Source organism: Gymnodraco acuticeps, unplaced genomic scaffold, assembly GCF_902827175.1.
Source record: "Gymnodraco acuticeps unplaced genomic scaffold, fGymAcu1.1, whole genome shotgun sequence".
NCBI classification, from domain to species: Eukaryota; Metazoa; Chordata; class Actinopteri; order Perciformes; family Bathydraconidae; genus Gymnodraco; species Gymnodraco acuticeps.
Genome location: NW_022990502.1, coordinates 1439346 through 1453274, shown reverse-complemented (window position 1 = coordinate 1453274; position 13929 = coordinate 1439346). Strand labels below are relative to the sequence as shown.

Here is a 13929-nt window from a genome sequence, read left to right as displayed (position 1 = left end):
CTCCGCCCCTCTCTTTACCCAAGTGTCCAAAACAGTCCTCAGGTCCGATGATACGATAACGAAATCGATCATGGACCTTCTGCCTAGGGTGCTCTGGTACCACGTACACTTATGAGCATCCTTATGTTCGAACATGGTGTTTCTTATGGCCAATCCATGACTGGCACAGAAGTCCAGTAACAAACCACCACTCCGGTTCAGATCAGTTAGGCCGTTCCTCCCAATCACGCCCCTCCAAGTGTCTCCATCATTGCCCACATGTGCGTTGAAGTCTCCCAGCAAGATTAAAGAGTCCCCTTCAGGAGCCCCATTCAGGACTCTTTCCAGGGTTTCCAAGAAGGCTGTATACTCTGAACTGCTGTTTGGTGCATAAGCACACACAACAGTCAGAGTTTTCCCCCCCATAACCCGCAGGCGTAGGGAGGCGACCCTCTCGTCCACTGGGGTAAACTCCAACAACGAAGCACCCAACCGGGGACTTGTGAGTATCCCCACACCCGCCTCACACCTTGAGCAACTCCGGAGAAGAATAGAGTCAAACCCCTATCCAGAAGTAAGGTTCCAGAGCCGACGCTGTGCGTAGAGGTGAGCCCAACCAGATCCAACTGGTAATGCTCCACATCCCGCACAAGCTCCGGATCCTTCCCCCCCAGAGAGGTGACGTTCCACGTCCCCAAAGCCAGCTTCTGTCGCCCGGGTCTGGTCCGTCGAGACCCTCTGCTTTCACTGCCACCCTTCTGGCAGCGCACCCGACCCCATCGCTGTTTCCCGTAGGTGGTGGGCCCGCGGAACGGAGTAGCGGAGGTGTTGCCCACGTTGCCTTTTCGTGGTAATTACTCCGTGGCAAGCCCGGCCACCAGACGCTCGCCGACGAGTCCTCCTTCTGGGCCTGGCTCCAGAAGGGGACCCCGGGCTTCCTCCGGGCCGGGTATCCTCACTTCTTTGTTGTTCTTTCATGAGGTCTTTTGAACCAATCTCATGTTATGAATTATAATATAATTTAATCATCATCAATATTTTTCTTCCTAGGTGTTCGTAGACAGAAGCTACATCGGCCTTTTCAAGCGCCAGAACCTGGAGCTTGCAGTTCCTGGTGGTAAGGTATGGATTCAAGTTTGACCATGAAGGCCAAATGTCCATTATCTAATGTACAACTCATTCATAGTAATTGATTGGAAGGATTCTGAAGTGTCTGTATCTTGACTGGTAAACGCTTTAAAAGAAAAAAAACACAATCCATCCTTACAGGGACGACGCACCTTAAGTTTGCTGGTGGAGAACTGTGGAAGAGTCCATCAGGGAAGGGACCTTGACAAACAACATAAAGGTGATCTACAGACAATATGCAGTTCATTGCCATGCCGGCTGTTAAATTACTCAAGCACTCAGCAGGTATTGTACAAGCTCATTTTGATTTATGTTCTTGCAGGCCTTGTGGGAGACATTTATTAAACAACATCCCCTTGCGGGATTTTACAATTTACAGCCTGGATATGAAACCTGGCTTTATTGATAGGTTTGTATGCTTTATTTAAATGAAAGCATTTCCCTTTCATTATGCTGTAATACTGTGTTTAAATGGAAATCTTTTTTTCAGTCTCTATCAGGCACCTTGGAAATCCCTCCCTGAAACTCCTAGCTTCCCTGGATTTTTCATGGGAAGGCTGTTTGCATACGGGTATCCGAGTGACACGTTTGTGAAGTTGCCAGTAAGTTAAATGAAACTCATAGTTGTATGCCACTGTTACATTCCCTTCTAAATCTAGGGGGGTACAAAGGGAAGTAACCACACACAAGGATGACCAAGCACGACAAAAAAAGGAGAGAAAACCGATCTCTTAGTAACGCACCAGTCGTTTAATGACCAAAAAAAGAAACACGGGCTCACCAGCCAATTTGCACAGAATTATACAGCATCGATTATAGCACGGAGCTCCCCTCCTATCAAATGGCAACACACAGGTCTGCACACATGCAGCCAGAGGAGGAAAAACGGAGAGCCCACTGCAGTCTTCCTCCGGGCCTATATGGAGGCCCTGATTAGGAATTCGGAGCACCTGGGGAGAGGCTGCACCTGGGGACAATCAGGCTGCACCTGGGGAATCAGAGGGAGAGAGAGAGAAACACACATACACGACCACACAAACACTACGGCACGTAACAGCCACGTAAAAGTTTTAGTGTGTTTTTTAAAAGAAATACTTCATGATTGCATTGTGAAACCATGTATTTGGCTCCACAGGCTTGGGAGAAAGGCGCGGTGTTTATCAACGGTATTAATCTGGGCCGCTACTGGTCGATTGGCCCCCAGCAGGCTCTCTACCTCCCCGGCCCCTTTATCAATAGTGGAATCAACCAGGTACAAATGTTAACAAAACAGCATTTGTTAAATTAATAACTTCAGACTTCTCGAAATACACTTAATTATCATTGTCTTTGTAATGGTAGATTCATTTGACCCCAGCTAGTCAGTCATGTCTCAAAGCTCTAACTCTCTTCTTTGTCTCTCTTTTTTGTTTGAATTATAAGGTCATAGTGTTTGAAGAGCAGGAGGGTGACTTTAAGGTCCTCTTTGATGATACACCTGATCTTGGAATGGCAGCAGAAATCCAGTGAATGTTCTTTTTAGATCAGCTTGAAATTTGCAATTCAGAACTATTGTTTTTTTTGTTTATGTGCACATATGTAAAGAGTGGGGTGTTCAAGTGGGAGTATTGTGTAGCTATGTACATAGAATAATTTTAGTGTAAGTGGTTTTTAACACAGAGAAGAAGTATATTCTCTTGCCAACGGCAACTCTTTTTAGAATTGTTTAAAAGAGTAATACGTTCTGCTGGGGATGGAAGTTATATTTGATGTTTATAGTAAATATGTATGGCTTAACATTTATAAAATTACAAAGACAAAGCTGAGGCATGATTGATGTGAACAGCTTTAATATGAAACACAAGTTGTATTGCAGCAACATAAGTCATTTATCATTGAGTGAACATTGTCTTTGAATGCCTGACACATGAAGAACTGACCAGACTCCTAACAGTCTAAATAACATTTGTACGTTGTTCCAGTGCAAGTCAGTGGGGTATGAAATCATCCTGAATCCCCATCAGTTGGCCATTCATGGTGGGAATAATTGTGATTGTTTAATGTGGCAATTTGAAAGGATGCACGTCCAGTGTTCAGAGTAATGGCTTCATATTCCATGGACTCGCACATGCATAACTCACGAATAATACGTGAATGTTCCAGTTACTATCGAACAATAAATAATTCTTCTGAGAATCCTTCTGTTCGATCAGTGGGACCTTAACAAGCTGACGAAGATGTAAAGTAGGGATATTACATCTTCTCTATATATAAGTAGACCTCAGTTTTACAGCATATCATAAATAAAATAATCTTAAGTAAATGACTGTAAGAGAAGACATTGCTGTTATACAGTTCACAGAAACGTATACTTTTAAAAAAATGTATTATGTGAAAAAATTTCACATAACTGTATTAGGTTAGTTAAAAGCAATACTATTAACTTTAAATGAATAATAGGTTCAACTTAATATTACTGCTTTTAACTAACCTAATAGAGTTATGTGAAATGTGTTGACATAATATATTTAATTTAAGTCAACGTTTCAGTTTTTTCAGTGTAATAAATCATTGCTCTGTGTTCTCAAGTGCATGTGTTTCTGTGACAGCTGAGCATACGCAAATGTGTGTTAAGGTGTAACAGGACTCCTAATTAGTGCTGGGTTCAGGGTGCTATCTTAATAGCTCAGTGTTGTACAGTACTAGTGGGGAGGGCTCAGATCTCCTCAGTGCAGTCTGTGAGTCAGAGCTGACTCACTTTATACAAGGGCCCCTTGTGTTCCGCTGCGCAGCCCTGTGCCAGACAGCCAGCTCGCTTCAGAACAAAAGGGCCCTATTTAATGCTCGGCTGGTGTTGTTTGCACTCACAGGGCTCTTTATTGCTTGCCGTGCCGTCCCTTCCTCCTTTTAGTGTCTCATCATCCATCGCTCTGAGCAGGCTTGTTCTGTGCAGTTGTGCTTACTGTAGTCTGTTTAAGCACGATGCTTGTGCTGCCTCCTTGGATGGACAGGTATGCATTCATTGCTGAAGTACAGCTACTATGCTTTGATAATGTCTTTGACCCTAGCTAATCCAATGAAGAATTGCCCCTGAAAGCACAAACATATATGTTAAAAGCATTACTTTAAGAGTATACAGCAAAGCTTTAGCGCCTAAGTGAAGCCCTTATGAGCTAAATGCTTACTTTGGCATGCTAACATGCTCACAATGACAGTGCTAACACGCTGATGCTTTACAGGCATAATGTGTACCTTGTTCATCATCTTAGTAACTAGCACTTTTACATGTAACATTTGCTAAATAGCACTAATTACAAGAAACAGCCGAGGCTGATGATGTCATCAGTTTTGCAGGTATTCTTTTAACATTTTTGGGGAGAAATTTCAAATGTAAAACCTTTTATTGACCTGTTTATGGTGCCAAGTGAAAGGTGGTTAGATTTCAATATTCATTTGGGTTTATTCTATGGGCACCATTTGAAATATGTATTATATTCAGTAGATATGGATACATTTAATAATTCACTCACAAAAATAAATAAAAGCTCATGAAAGCGATTAAATAAATGTCAAGGGATCATCCTCTGGGGACAGTGAATATTATGTGTAAACCTTCTAGTCAGCCATAATAGTGGTTTAGATATCTCAGTTTGGCCTAACATTACCATCCCAAAGTCACACTGTTAGTCTTGCTAAAAACATTACTACTTGATAACGAATCATAAAAAAACAGCATGAGCCAAACCTTTAAATACAGACAGATATTTCAAGTAAGGTCCTCATCTCAGGTGCAAATATGCCCCCCTTTGGCCCATCCCCAAACATGACAATTGTGTGGGGGTGCAGTAATTAGCATTTTTTTAATCTCTGCTATTACCTGTGTGATGTGAAGTATGTCATATCTCCACATTAGAGTCTGTAAATCCCTTCTTGCCCTCATTTACCAGTACAGGCTTCTCTGTCCGTGTGTGCCAGACTAATACCTGCGGCAAGAATAAAGTGATGGAGACAAGCAGAAGTAGAGCCAAAAATTATCAAACACTTATCCCAACATTTCGTCTTGTGCAGTTTCAATATACTACACCATGCTGGCTACACAATATCTAGAGGCAGAATATAGTATTTTGAGCGATAAGTGAATAAGAATTGGCTTTAAGATGACAATGTTATGCTTTAAATTGTTATGAAAGCCAGGGTTCTCAAGAAACATCGCCTTACATTAGCAGCATTTACAGAAGCAGTATGTTTTATTGCTAATTCAAAGTTATTATAAGTCATTTTATTGAAGCAGAGAGCCTCCTTTTCTTACCTTGGTGCAGTTAGCAGCTTTAGGCTCCAAATCGCTGAGAATAACCAGCTCTTTCAATAAACTGCTCTCTTGATAACCTCCTTTCACCCCTCGTAACTTGAAAAAAGCCTGAGGATTGGACAGAATGAGGCGCAGGTTCACTGCAAACCCAGCCATGTCAATGGCGAAGGGTCGGTGGGGGTCAAATACCGTCTTCCAGCCGTATACCTTGCCCAGGGTGTTTACTTTAGGAGACTCGTATCTTAAGCCCCCCACAAGGCCACCGGCCACACCGACACCTTTTTGGTATAACGCATCTGGTAATTGGAAAACAAAAGCAGAGATCTCTCATTAAACATTTCAAAATGTACATTCATCTAAAGACATAACACAGGTAAAAACATCTGGGAAAGGGTCGGGTTTCGGGAGCTCACACTTCCTCATACTTGTACAGAAACTGTTTATAAATGTACAAACCACAGACTGTCAATGGCATGGTGAATTAATTTAGCCTAGCATGATCCATTCAATCTCCATTCAAAAACACGCATTTTAAAACTTGTTTGCCAGCCGTCTTGGGTTTACACTCGTCAAAGCATTCATTCATTGTTTTTACCAATCAGTATCAGTCTGTAGCTATTTGGCATCGTTTTGATGAACGGCAAAGTATGTTTATTTTTTTGTAGGTGGTATCTACATAGGGCCCCTTTAAACACAAATGTCAAACTTGTTTCGTGTCCGGTGTGAACACACCTGTAAAGAGAAATTCAGCTCTAAGAATGTTGCTCTGCTTTACCTCCTCAAACAGCTCCAGGCTGTAGGTGTTGTCATCATCTGCGAAGTACACCACCCCGGTCTGGATGCTGTTTTCACTGAAGGTCTCCCTGAGCCAGCGCACGGCCAGGTTCCTCTGTATGGTCCCCCGAGGTATTCTGGGGTCCTTAGTGTCCCCTCGTACCTTATAGTTTCTCGGTGTCTCCACGTTGAGGTGTGTGTAGTTGAGTCCAGTCTCTTGGAGGAGATTGCTGACTAGAGTGGTCCTCCTCTGAGAGTCCTCCACCAGGATCCAGTGCAGGTTGGGGACGTGCAGCAAAGTGTTGGCCAGGCGCGTCAGCTCGGCCTTCTGCACCGAGCGGCTGTAGGTGGGGGTGATGATGTGGATAGTGGGCAGGATGTCGGACCATGGTGGAGGCCGGCTGTAGACAAACTCGGTGCGCTCCACCTCCACCATGTCCCGGTTCTGATGTGAGCACGACTCCTTGAAAGCAAAAGTATTCCTGGAGTTTGAGCGACCAAGTCTTCTGTCATCTGCGGAAAATAAATAATTACAGTGAGGCTCTGTGTCAAACACTGACACCATGTAGCTATTGTATATTCAGATTAATGTTTCTTCTTGACAATTTGTTGTTGAAACAAAAAAAGTGTGGACTGTCTTTAACAGAGGTGGGAGAAGTACCAGTGTAGGAATACTCTTAAAGTCTGTACACCTCTGGATGGGAGCTTGTGCTACATGAAGCTAATGCATATATATGATATATAGGTTTGTTCTTGACAATTTGTTTTCCTAAATGAAAAAGTGTGACTTTAAACTGTAGACAATTTGATGCTGAACAATTATAATAATAAACAGACCCAATTATCTGTGCGTTACACCCTTGGTTCATCAACACATGACCTTTTTATCTTGAGTTAGAAAACACTTACAGAAGCACCTTACTGCCTTTGCGTACGGCTATGAAAAATCTGAATGGGACATTTTTTTATAAAGTTACTCTGAACTCTTTTACACTTACCTTTGCGAGTGGAAAGCAGAGGAGTGACGGTTTTCTGGTGCCAAACCGTGATGAGCAGTGTCCAAGGCAACACGATCAACACAAAGGCGACGATGTCTCGTCTCTTCGGCATCTCCGGGGTCAGAACTGAGTCATGTCACTACCTGCAGGGCAGTGTACGGTTAGATACAAAAATCTATTCAGTCACCCTTAAAGAAAACATTGAAAGCTTTTATATTGATATGTAGCCTTTTGTCTTAGCCTGTGAATAGTTGCAGGTTCACTGAGTTTCCCATCTAATGGCCCATCACTAAGTGAATTACATTTGGAATCCCTTATACGGCCCTTTTTTGAACATCAACTTACTTTGGTTGCAAGGCACAAACTACAAGGGAAGAGACTTTGTGTTAGAGTCAGAAACTGGGTCAGAACATGCTCAGAGCTTTCTTTTTGTCTCATTTGAAAGCATACTGGTGTTTTACAGAGAATATTTGATCTACAGTGGATCATGCGCTCTTCTGGCAGTTGACAGATCTGATTCTGGTCTACTGCATTCAGAGTGGAATCGCAATTTAATAATTTCATTATAAAGGGACATTTGTTTTTAACTGTCCATATGATAATAAACAAGATAGTAAATCATTTAGGATAAAAGCACTATAAGTGTCATTCATATTATCTTACCTGTTTTTATAGCTAACACACATGGTGGTTTGGTCGATTATCCCTGCAGAGAGAGAACACACAGGATTAGAATCTATAGCAGCCTGTCTTGATATACATTTATTTTTACAATCTTTTGAAGTCGTTCGATTTGTGTTTAGGAATTTTAGAAGGAGCTTATCACGGATATTGATTGGTAGTTACAGTCATAGCACTGAATGTGTGAACTAAAGACTCTTTCTTGTCCATGACAGGTGTGATGACATGTTTATGACATGGTCACACCTCTTTAAAGTCATTGTGGTGGTGTTCAAAAAGTTACCCTTTAGATTAAGGAATTAAATCCTGTCATGGAAAAATGGTGTTTTGTATTTATCGGCTCTTAATTATGCTATACTTTTTTGTATTACTCAAATAAAGTAGCTAGAGGTTTGCAATTCTTGTTTTTCTCTTGATATTCATCTGATGTCATGGTCTTCTAATGTTAATACATCCCTGTGGGTCCAAGCAGGATAATATTTTCAAAAATGTTAACCCACCTTTTGTATAAAGGCTCTATTGCGAAGTAAGATTAAGGTACACATTTAAAAGGATTTTAAAACAAAGCAGGGGACAGAAATGTATGCATGTATGATGTATCTTAAATGGGCTTATTCTGCCCATTTAAGCCACAGGTAAGGTAGCTCCAACTGCAGACACAGGAAATGGTTTTGGGTCTTCACACACATAGAGGATAATGAGAATGGGAGATCAGTGGCTCAGCAACTACACACCAAAACTTTAATCAAACAGCGACCACAAACAAAGATGGAAACAAAAGTGAAAAGAGGTCTGAGGAGAAAAGGAGGAGGGATTGACTACATTTGGGGCTGTTTTCAAATAATCCCCATATAAATGATTCATCATGAGTATGATAGAAAGTAGAAAGTCGTTTGGGAAAAATAGAAGATTATTATTGGAGAAGTCAGGCTTGCAATTCAATCTTGTGACACAGCTAGCCATTGTTTGCACTGTCATTGCTGGAAAAACTGCAAAAACACTTATGTCATGATTTGGCTCCTCTCGGGCTTTAGTATTTGCAAGTTAAACCAAGTCTGAACCAACACTAGTTTTAGTGACCAGACTAATAGGTTATAAAGCAATCTAAAACTGAGCCAGAATATCCAACACAGTTAACAAAATCTCATACAGGACTTTATCCATTGTCTTTATTCTTATAAGGTCAAGTGAGCAGGTGGAGGGTTTTAGTTGCATGTCCACGTTCCTGAGCAGTCTTTAATAACAGCAGCAAAATCATTTCAGACTATCAGACTGGAAGTATCCAAAGAGAGGAGCTTGGCCACATTCTGCAAAGCGTAGTTTAGATCTAATCTGATGTTTATTAACTTGTTTCTGAAAAATACTGCTAAGTCTTCGCATTAAATGTTGGTGCGATGAAGGGCTGACTTGAATAGTTGAAAAAAAGCATTCTGGAATTATTTTTGATTTTAATAAATAGCCTTGAAAAATGGAAGTGTCATGGAGTTGCAGTTACGTTTTTCGCCATTGGTACTTAGCCTTTTCAAAAAATTTCGAAAATGTGTGATACCCCCAATTATTTATGATGGTTTCAGTTTGGATTTAATCACCATGAATTTAGCTGGTGATGATGTCAATGGATTGTCTTGCTGTTTATAGTTGGTGACTAAATCATCACTAAAAGAAGGAAGGCTCAAAGGGCGCGGATACAAGCGGCCGAGATGGGTTTTCTCCGCAGGGTGGCTGGTGTCTCCCTTAGGGATAAGGTGAGAAGTTCGGTCATCAGGGAGGGACTCGGAGTTGAGCCGCTCCTCCTTCGCGTCGAAAGGAGCCAGTTGAGGTGGTTCGGGCACCTAGTTAGGATGCCACCTGGGTGCCTCCCTAGGGAGGTGTTCCAGGCACGTCCAGCTGGGAAGAGACCAAGGGGTAGACCTAGGACCAGGTGGAGGGATTATATCTCTTCGCTGGCCTGGGAGCGCCTTGGGATCCCCCAGTCAGAGCTGGTTGATGTCGCCAGGGAAAAGAAAGTTTGGGGCTCTCTGCTGGAACTGCTACCCCCGCGACCCAACCACGGATAAGCGGGAGAAGATGGATGGATGGATGGACATCTCATGAAAACTATTACTAGTTGCAAGGAGCAATAAAGGAAAACTGGAAGCAGGCTGAGGGATCCTCAATTGAAAGTGTTAAACCAACAGGGCACTGTGCGGAACGAATGTCGGATCCAGGTAAAAAGCTTCATTATGCTGAACCACAACACAATGACTACACTTTTGCATTTATCTTTTTTCTGTTCAACTCCAACATAACAGCCCCGGCTTCACACTAAGCTGTATCCTGTGCAACTTCCATTAGAGCAGAGCAGATCCTCTGGTCCTCGAGGCAGGTGGCAGACATGGTCAAACTGAAGAAAATCCGTATGCAGTGAGTTTATAATATTGTCAGTGTTAGATAAAGGATATTTAGTTGCAAATAAATTCACAGGAGAGAAATGATCAAGAAAGTCCTAATTACTGCAATCTGAATCGAAACGACTGATATTTATCCCTTAAATCCTAATGGTCACCTGTTCTGTATGAACGGCTTCAGGTGTTTCATGTGCTCCCTTTTCAACTGATTTTAAAAGTAAAAGTTAATCTAGGAGCCGTAATTACAAAAAAGTGTTAAGTCATTAAAAAAAGAAAAGTTTACTTACAGAATTAAGTGATGATCACATGTAATCCTGTGGTTCTGTGATAATGATGAATGTACTGATCATAGCTGGGACTTGATGTTTCAGCTGTGAGGAACAGAGCGATCCATCAAGTGCTTTTCCTTGGGACAGGACAGTGTTTGGTGCACATATGAGCACCAGAGTTGGGGTGACAGCTCGTGGATTTCGTGCACAGCATCCGGTTGGTGCCATCCAATCCTCGGGGAGGGTCGTGTCCTCAGTGCCAGCCCCTGCAGAGACACAGGAGGTCACCCCTCTGGAAGAATGCTGCTTCTCATTGCAAAAACAAAGGCTGGGATTGTCAAAGCTGATGGCAAGGGGGGGGGGGGGTGCAGCCACGGCCAGAGGACTCAGGACAATGAAATAAATCACATGAAAAATGTCACAGTCGCACAAATGAAATCCTTATTGTACATGAAGCAGGATCTGAAAAATGGAGTCATGCAGAACATGGGTGCGGTTTATCTGAGGCACAAACAGCTATAGTCACATGGTTCACCAGTCCAACACTGAGGGCATTTCTGCATAATTTCCTTGCATATGAAAGGAAGTGCACTCTCAATGGAGCCCTGTGCTTGAAAATTCTAATAATGGAATAGGGAAAAATATTCCTCTAATCTAAAAAACTCAACAGGTAGCGATGACGGAGAGCACTGTAAAAGCATCAGGCTGCATCATTGATTTAAGAGGATATGTATATAGTGTAATGTGACAGTGCACACGTTGTAAGTGAGCAGGTGGTTTGGCTTGGTGTCTACAACCATTTAAGCTTTACAATCTAGCCTACTGTATTACAATCTGAGAATAGTATTTTCATTCACCAGCATGAAGCTTTGAGGGTAGCAAATAGATTATTCCCATATCAGACATGATTTATTATTGCAGTAAATCACTGAGGCCGTGCAGCTAAGGGGGGAAACCCATCTCACCCAAAAAGTGGGTTGACAAAAAATGCTAATTGTTTGTTGTTTTTTGTTGAGCAACAGTTCACGGTTTCAGTTACTCAAAAGTGAGAAAGTGCTGCTTGTCCTTTTGAAATGTTTTTATATTTTTGTATTTATTTAAAAAATGTTGAGTACATTTTCCTGTCCACAGTACTTTAACTTAAGTAATATTCTCAATGCTGTACTAGTTGTTGTAATGGAGTATTTGCAGCACAAATGTTAGTGTAATATTAGACATTAGGGTTGGTCATGAGCTAAATAAATATGAGGTGGATTGATGGTAATTGAGTGGCAGCTGCTACTGCTACTGTAAGAACTTTGCCTGATATGCTATGATAGGATGAAAACATTACATCTACCACCACTCTCAGCTAGGCAAAGAAAACACAGCCAAGTTAGCATTAATGGTGCGATCCAGTTGTACTGGGACGTGGAGTGAAGTGTCTGAGTTTCCAGTTGGACATTTCAACTGGAATGCCCCCTGAGGTTGGACTTCCTACTTGGAAACTGGGAGACACCTCACCATACCCGGGATCATCATTCAAGATGGAGTCCCCGCATGTGAACAGTTAAAGAACACTTTGATAATATAACATATCTAGCTGTTCTGTGTAATTTGTGTCACATTAAATCAACTGTACAGGTGCATCTCAATACATTAGAATATCGTGGAAAAGTTCATTTATTTCATTAATTCAATTCAAAAAGGGAAACTCATATATTATATGGATTCATTACACACAAAGTTAAATATTTCAAGGCTTTATTTGTTTTAATTTTGAATATTACGGCTTATAGCTAATGAAAACCCCAAAATCAGTATCTCAGAACATTTGAATATTGTGAAAAAGTTCAATATTGTAGACTCACGGTGTCACACTCTAATCAGCTAATGAACTTAAAACACCTGCAAAGATTTCCTGAGCCTTTAAATGGTCTCTCAATGTGGTTCAGTCAGCTTCACAATCATGGGGAAGACTGCTGACCAGTTCAGTTCAGTGGGTGTGTATCGCAATGATGTTCGAAATGTCCCTTATAGGCCTACGTCTGTTTCCGGTGACTTTATTTTGTAATTCAGTTCCTGACAGACGGCCAAAAAGCCAGAGATTATAGAATTAAACAAATAAATAAAAACAAGGATAATTGTGTGTTATTGGTGAGTAAATAACAGTGTGTTATTTAGAAAAAATTACAAATTAGAAGGAAAAAAATATTTAAAAAATACAGATTTCAGTATTCTGAGGCTCTGAGCCCCATTTATTTTCCTCGCGGGCGGCAAATAAAGTCCGACATTATACGATTTAAAATAAAAACAATAATCGTGGCTTGATATTGAGTAAGAACATGTTTTTATGAACCACACAGCTTCCGGTCTTCCAAGACCCGACCGGACAAAAAGACGTGCTGCAGGCACGAAACACACTACCAATAGAAATACATTGCTTTTAAAATCGTTCTGTGTGACACGAAAAAAAAGGGGGAAATCGTGTTGGTGAACACGAATCAATAGATTAAATGTCGTGACTATAACACGAAATGCCGTGAGACTGGGTTGACAGTTCAGAAGGAACTTCAGAAGAGTCAACATCCTGCTTGGTAGGCCTTGCTCTGTGTATTGATCTGCTTATGCAGGGATCCCTCAGTTTGAAGTAAAACTTTGCCTTTGGTCTGAATCAGGCCAAAACACAATCTGACTCAGTACATGATGTGATCAAGAGCTCAGCTTTTTTAAAGCAAGCCTTCAGAGCTTGTTTAAAGTGTAATGGTTTGCTGTTGAATGTCCTGAACTTATGCACAATAAAAATAGGCATTGTTTGTCAGATATTAATTCTAGAACTAACTATACCAGCAAGAACCATTTAAAGTGTTAAATAACAGACATTTAAGTCGCGTCACTCTGTAAATTCAGAAATAAGACGTTTTTAATTTTGGTTGTGCTTATCTGTTTCTAGAACACACATGGCTGACTCTTGTACAATGTGTAAAGTATTTGGTCTGGTCGTAGTAATGCAGTTTTTTTCATTAAACTCACAATTATGTTTACTGGAGGGCAGCCATTTTTCCTGATATTGCTACATTGTGAACAACAAAACTTGTCTGTAATTCAGGCAGATCAGTTCCTATCTGTTGTAGCGTGTCTGGTTCAACCCACACAATGATAGCAGACCCAGCTAAATATCCATAAAGAGAAAGCATCAAAGGCAGACCGAAAAAAGGAAAGCTCCAGACCTTAACTGTAGCTCAGCATCCACTTCTCTGCATGTCGAATTCTCCTCTCCTGCCTCCGAGCTCAAATGATTTCATCCAGACACGATTTAAGCCCTCTCTGCAACCGTTTACGTCTCATCGGTGTCGCTGCCATTCACACGTGTACAACCCTGAATGAAGGACAGGGCTTACAGGTGTGCATGTTGGGAATGTGCTTCCGAGCTGAGGCTGTGTTCT

General features: G+C 41.5%; 1 protein-coding gene and 1 pseudogene across 1 annotated transcript in view; one reads left to right on the top strand and one right to left on the bottom strand.

The window, feature by feature from the left end:
- LOC117553075 (beta-galactosidase-1-like protein 2) overlaps positions 1-2830 on the top strand; it is a 19589-nt gene extending 16759 nt beyond the window's left edge. Inside the window, 7 exon segments of the mRNA XM_034226854.1 lie at positions 1030-1101; positions 1249-1327; positions 1430-1441; positions 1444-1516; positions 1598-1709; positions 2243-2359; positions 2530-2830. Coding sequence (XP_034082745.1) covers positions 1030-1101; positions 1249-1327; positions 1430-1441; positions 1444-1516; positions 1598-1709; positions 2243-2359; positions 2530-2616 — 552 coding nt within the window. The 3' untranslated portion in view covers positions 2617-2830.
- On the bottom strand, positions 1835-13929 carry LOC117553077 (annotated as a pseudogene).